We start from the raw sequence: 6,265 nt of genomic DNA, 5'->3' as shown, positions 1-6,265 counted from the left end.
ATTATATAATTCATCTACACTTTAAAATATACAATGTGACTACTATTATGCATGTCAGTAAAATGATGATATAATATATGTAATTACAAATGAAAAAAAATGGTAATATTTAATAGTGCATAGAATGCTTATTTTCTGCATACATATAAAATTATTTTATATATAAGAGCTAATAATTTTATCACTTCACTAGGCCGTCCAAAGAGGCGGTAGGTTCAAATAAAATTAAACCGGTACATATAGGCGGTTCAAGAGCAAAAAAAATAACTTAACTAAATGTTCTTGCCCTCCATGAAGGTAGCATTATTATCAAATTATTTATTTTCTAGGTTAGTGACATGGTGACGTTTTTTTTTTTTTGATAGTTTAGTTCACTTCATTAAGACTCTTAAAAGTGTTGAAGTTATACATCCAAATGTCAAGGCTACAACACCTTGAACTGAAAGACAAATACAAAAGCGCCAAAATCAAAACACTCTAAAACACCACAAAAACCCCTCAACAATATCACCGTTAGAACGACTAGAAACAAACAAAATACCACATCAAAAACCATGAAATACCAAGCTCACAACAGAAAAAAATACACAACTAAGACAACTTCAAGCAAAACAACAATAGAACACATGAACTCCTTGAGATGATTTTGAAGCAATGACACCATATCCACCATTGGGATAACCCTCACTACACCTTCTCTTTGAAACTTGAACCCCATTTCTCTTCTCCATATTATGACTAAAACCAAGGTGATTAAGCAATTGACATTGATTTTTCTTTGGTGACCTTCGAAAATGAGAACTTGGTACAACATTGTTCATAGATGAGTTAGGCGAGAAAATTGAACCCTCGCTAACGACCCCAACTGAATTTGTTTTTGAACCAATTCCTTTAGCACATGTAGAATTCTCATCACGATCAATACAAACTGAACTTCCTTTGATACACATCTCATTTGCAAATGAGAGGACACTTGCATTGCCACTCAAACTAACACTTCCACTAAACTCTCTGAATTGCTTACAATTTCTCCTTGACAACACATCATTTTTTAAAGGGTCATTGATCAGCATACTAGGCTCTAACAGATGATCCTTGCTCTCTTATTAGGAAGATTGGATAACGTCTGCAAATTTTCTAAGTTGAGCAAAGCATCAACTTCTAACTTGAGCTCATAATCATGATATAGAGGTGTATTGCCTTGCCGAACAATAGACAAAGAATCCAAACAAGCATCATGACAATCATAGATTTCAATATGTTAAAATACTAAATTATTCATCCATGCTATGTATCATAGAATGCCAAACGAAAAAACATCAAATTAAGTACTACCAAGATAAAAAGATACATATAACGATGTGAAAGCATGTCCTCAATATCTAGAAAAATAAAGCATGCAAATAAATATACTTTAAACTCCGTAGTTTAAACACACGACTAACATAAAGTGTGCACAAGCCATTTAAATAGATCCACTACAATAGTATGCCAAACGAAATATCATCAAATTAAGTATTACTAAACAAAGGATACATATCTTGAGTTCTTGACAAACATAATGAACAATATAGAAATCCCCATAAATTGAACTATTAATTGAAGATATCCTTAGGTGATCTTTTCAAATTTAAAATATGAATTATGCTAGTCAATCACATGAAGAACCTCTTTAAGAAATCTCTCAAAATTCTGATAAGATGAACCTCCAATGTTTGTAGCATCCTCAGCTTTCTCTTGCCAAACCAAAGCTCTTTTTCTCAACTTCTCCCCTTTCTTTCCACCCATCATCTCTTCAATCAAATCTTCAACCTGTCCTCTCTTTACTTCTGGATTCACTTCCAACCCAATCCCCCACCCATCATCCATACACGCATATCGACAATTCGTCTGTTGCTCGGCGAAAAATGGCCAACAGATAACAGGCAAACCACCCGAACATACACCCTCAAGCAAAGAATTCCATCCACAATGCGTCAAGAAAACACCAATTGCCGGATGGACTAACACTTGTTCTTGCGGGCACCAAGTCACAACCAATCCCCTATCTTGTGTCTCATCAATAAACTCCTGAGGCAACACCCCAAATTCACCCATCATAACATCAGGGCGTAGAACCCACAAGAATGGGTGCTTGCTATTTGCTAAGCCCCATGCAAACTCAATGAGATTTTCCTTAGACATGGTGGTTACACAACCATAATTCACGTACACTACTGATTTGGGCTCTCTTTGGGCCAACCATTCAAGACAATAAGTATTGTCTTTCCACAACGTGGGCCGAAATTCCTTTAATGGGCTCTCAGGGACGTGTTTTTGCTCCAGTAAACGAAGTGGGCCGATTGTGTAGATTTGAGGAAGCATGGACTTACCAATGGCCTCTAATACTTCTTGTTCGAGAGAATCGAAAGTGTTGAATATTATGGAGGATGCTTTGCGGCAATTTTGGACTACATCACGTAAATATGTGAAAAGGATGTCATCTGCGTTTGTAATTCTCATAAGACTGGGAAAATCTCGGAGTCGCATGTGCTTCATGCCTGGTATCCACTCCACGGGCTTGTTTAAAGTTCCATCGTGCTCATAGTTTTCATCTACGACAATGAACAAATACGACTTGACATAACAGATTAAAAGTTTGGGTATGTTTGGATTGAGGGTGATGAATTAAAGGAGCAATGAAAGTCAAACCATTGAGTCTATAATTTTTTTTAGGCAAATAATGGGAAAGAGAAGCACAATTACATCATATTTTGATCCATAATGAAAGATAGGACTGTCCTTGAAGACAACATATAAACATAGCCGTCTCGTAGAATTAGGGGTTCAATGCTAAATTAAATCATAAGGGTTGAAATTTTTTGATGAATAGCATGAGATGGAAGAGTCATTAATGGTTGTTTGTTGGAGAATAGGAAGAAACAAAGCGAAACAACAGATAAAAATTTAGCGTCTTTGAATCTGCATCCAACATCACACTCGATAAATTGGGATGATTAAATCTATTTTTATTTTTACACTTTGGACAGACAACTACTAAAATCCGACTGTTATATTTTGAGGGCCTGTGTGATGAATGGAGGGCAACTTTTTGAAAGAACACTTGGTGGTGTATGATTGCAAAGGAGATAGATTGTACGATAAGTGAACACGACATCTTTGACATTTTTTATAGGATGAAACCGAGGCGAGCACGACTTGAATAGTATTTCATTAAGGTATTTTTTTTATAGATTTATTTTGTAAGTTTTTGGGATATATTTTGCTTCCTTATCTTTTTCTACTTCTGTTGTGCGGGTGGAAATAGTTGGTGAATATTAATGTTAATATTAACGTAATTATAAATTATTAAATGAGACAGTTTAATTTTAATATAAAAGTAGACCTAGTTATTAAATAGATTAAACTAGTCACCGAAAGAAATTAACCTAGTTATTATTGGGCTAATTTTCTTTATATGTTGGACTTAACATTGCCTAATTTTAATTTAAAAGTAGGCGGTCTCTTACAAGACAAACTCGTAATTAATTCTGACATTATTGTTTATTTTATATTGGTGCCTGCCATACTCATATCCTAGTTCCGCCTCTCTATGTACCTTGACTAGCTCTAGGGGTGACAATCAGGTTCGGTTGGGTCAATTTTAGGTTGATCTGATTTATATTTCAGGTCACTTACCCCTAACCCAAGCCTGACCTGATTCTAATTTCAGGTCGAAAATCATATCTCAAACCCAACCTTACTGATTTCGGATTGACTCAAAACAAACCCAAAATGACATGAAATGAAATTCAACTATATACGCTAAGTTATGAAAGTATGAGTTAATGACCTGAAATGAAATTTAGGTGATCCAAGAAATGGGCTTGGCCTAATACAAAAAAGAATAACAAAAGATAGGTAGTATAAGTTATAAAAATCTGCGTTAATTTCAAGTTGACCCGACCTGAAAATAATCCGACTTCTAAATCAGGTTGTTCGAGTTATTTTCATGTTCAAAAAGTCAACCCAAACCTGACCCATTATATTTTAGGTCGGGTTGGGTCAACCCATTTTTTATTTCAGGTTGAAAATCTCAACCTAGACCCAGAATTTTCAAGTTAATTTCAAGTCAAGTTATCGAGTTAGGTTAATTTTAACAGCCCTAACTAGTTCGATTAGCACCCCTGATTCAAAGAACGAAAAAATAAAAACAAACACAGGACACCATAAACTGACCTTCGAAGGGAATAATTCCCCGTCTCAAAAGCTCAGGGTACTGAAGGTAACCCATGAACCCACAAGCCGAGGCAGTCCAGAATGGGACACCAGGAACACCAATCTCTTCAGCAACTTTCATAGCACCGCTCATCACAACATCATATATGATGCAACTAATCGGAGGGACACCGTCCGACGATCGCACCCTCGCCACCAGCTCACGGAAAGCAGGCAAACAATTCTCACGGAGGGCGTAGCAGAGAGAGGGAGGATCCTGTGTAGCATCACGATCAGACGGTGGTAATCCTTCGGGCATGCTTTCAAACTTAAAATCCGGGAAGGAGTTGAGCCACTCTGTGATAGTTTTTAGAGTAGAGAGGAGATTGAATAAAATATGGAGAAGTTTTGCACTAAGCTTTCTCCATATTTTATTCAATCTCCTCTCTACTCTAAAAACTATCATGGTATCAAGAGCTTTAGGTTAGATCCTTGGAGGCCAAAAAAAAAGAAAAAAAGAGAGAGAGAAAAAGAGAGAGAGTAAGAAGTAAGCCATTGCAGGCCATCTTCTGTTTTATGAGTGAAAAAAAAATTTAGGGCAAACCACCATGGCAAGAGTGGTTGAAAAAAAATATATATTTGTGATTTTATGCAAAGTGGTGAAGAGAAGTGCTTCACAAAGTCGTGGTGAAGAGAAGCGCTTCACAAAGTCGTGGTGAAGAGAAGTGCTTCACAAGGTCATGGTGAGAGAAGTGCTCCGAAAATGTGACATTGGTGAGAAGTGCATCAAAACTGTGAAGTTGGCGATAATGTGCATCAACAAAAAAAAGTAAAAATGTTGGTGATAATGCGCATCAACATATTGAAATGTTGACAAAGTGGGTTCGATATGACGCAAAATAGGATGTTACAAATGGCTGCTACAACTTTTGGAGCAAAGGGGTGTGTTGGATTATGCTCCAAAAGTAGTCAAATGATTTTCCTAACAATTTGGATTAGTGGCTAGTAGTAAGTTAGTGGGTAATTTATTTTATAATTAAAATGTGATTAGTGAATAGTAGTTATGGAGGATATGGTATATGACATGTTTTCCACTACTTAGTAGTGTGGCTAACTTTTAGGTTAGTTACTTTTTATTGTAAGCCTATAAAAGGCACTTATTGTATTGAGATTAATTGAGAAAGTTTAGTGCAAAACTTCTCCATATTTTATTCAATCTCCTCTCTACTCTAAAAACTATCACTCTGATGATGAAGAACCCTTGGCTCTGATCAGACGGTTGTGGTTGAACTGGGTGTTAACGAAGGTGATGTAGAAGCCTCTAGAGTGGAGAAGCTTGGCTAACTGCATCATGGGGATTACATGGCCTTGTGCAGGAAATGTTACACATACTGCATGGAGTTTCCTAGCTTCACTAATACTACTTGATCCATTCATTTTTAGTAAGCTGGAATACTGTACTATGGCTTTGAAGGGTTCAATAGCTCATGTTCTTTATACTTGTAGTTAGATGGAGATTATGTAGTATCAATAGAATATAACAATAGGAGTATATATATTATATTAAAAGAGAAGTTAAAGTTGGCCTCTTAATCTAGCTAGCATAAAACAATAAAATATATAGTTAAAAATGTTGAACTTGGCATCTTAGTCCAGCATAAAAGTCATGTTTTTTTTTTTTCAAAAATATGGATTTAGACTATTCTACATCCATTTTGCAATGCGTGCACCATTTTTATATGGCTCATAAAGCGAGGGTAAGGACAAAGAGGATTGTAATTGCATTTCAAACTCATGCGATTATGTTTTAAAGGAGGAGATATATTGTGAAACATAAAAAGAGAATGGTGTATGCATTGTCTGGGTAAAGCCAAGAATTTAAAGTTGTGGGGGATAGATGACTGCTCCATTTTAAATAAAATAAATGGAGGAAATGAAAATAAAAAAACAAGAGGTGGAGAGTGAGTAAAGTTATTTGTTGTTGAGAAAACTCGACCTCCTAATCAGTCAAATTTTTTACCAAGCTAATAATTTAACATCAAGCGAATAATCTCTTTCAAATCTATAA

At 35.7% G+C, this 6,265-nt stretch overlaps 1 protein-coding gene across 1 annotated transcript; it reads right to left on the bottom strand.

Moving 5' to 3' along the window:
- Positions 1-1,297: 1,297 nt before the first annotated feature.
- LOC104895655 (linamarin synthase 1) lies at positions 1,298-5,996 on the bottom strand. The gene is made up of 3 exons (XM_057395959.1): positions 5,441-5,996; positions 4,219-4,619; positions 1,298-2,594 (listed from the first exon to the last, which is right to left on the bottom strand). The coding sequence occupies exons 1-3, from the start codon at positions 5,632-5,634 to the stop codon at positions 1,648-1,650; spliced, it is 1,542 nt and encodes a 513-aa protein (XP_057251942.1). The 5' UTR covers positions 5,635-5,996; the 3' UTR covers positions 1,298-1,647.
- Positions 5,997-6,265: the final 269 nt, after the last annotated feature.

Source organism: Beta vulgaris, chromosome 6 (genome assembly GCF_026745355.1).
Source record: "Beta vulgaris subsp. vulgaris cultivar EL10 chromosome 6, EL10.2, whole genome shotgun sequence".
Lineage (NCBI taxonomy): Eukaryota > Viridiplantae > Streptophyta > Magnoliopsida > Caryophyllales > Amaranthaceae > Beta > Beta vulgaris.
This window is presented reverse-complemented; position numbering and strand designations above follow the sequence as displayed.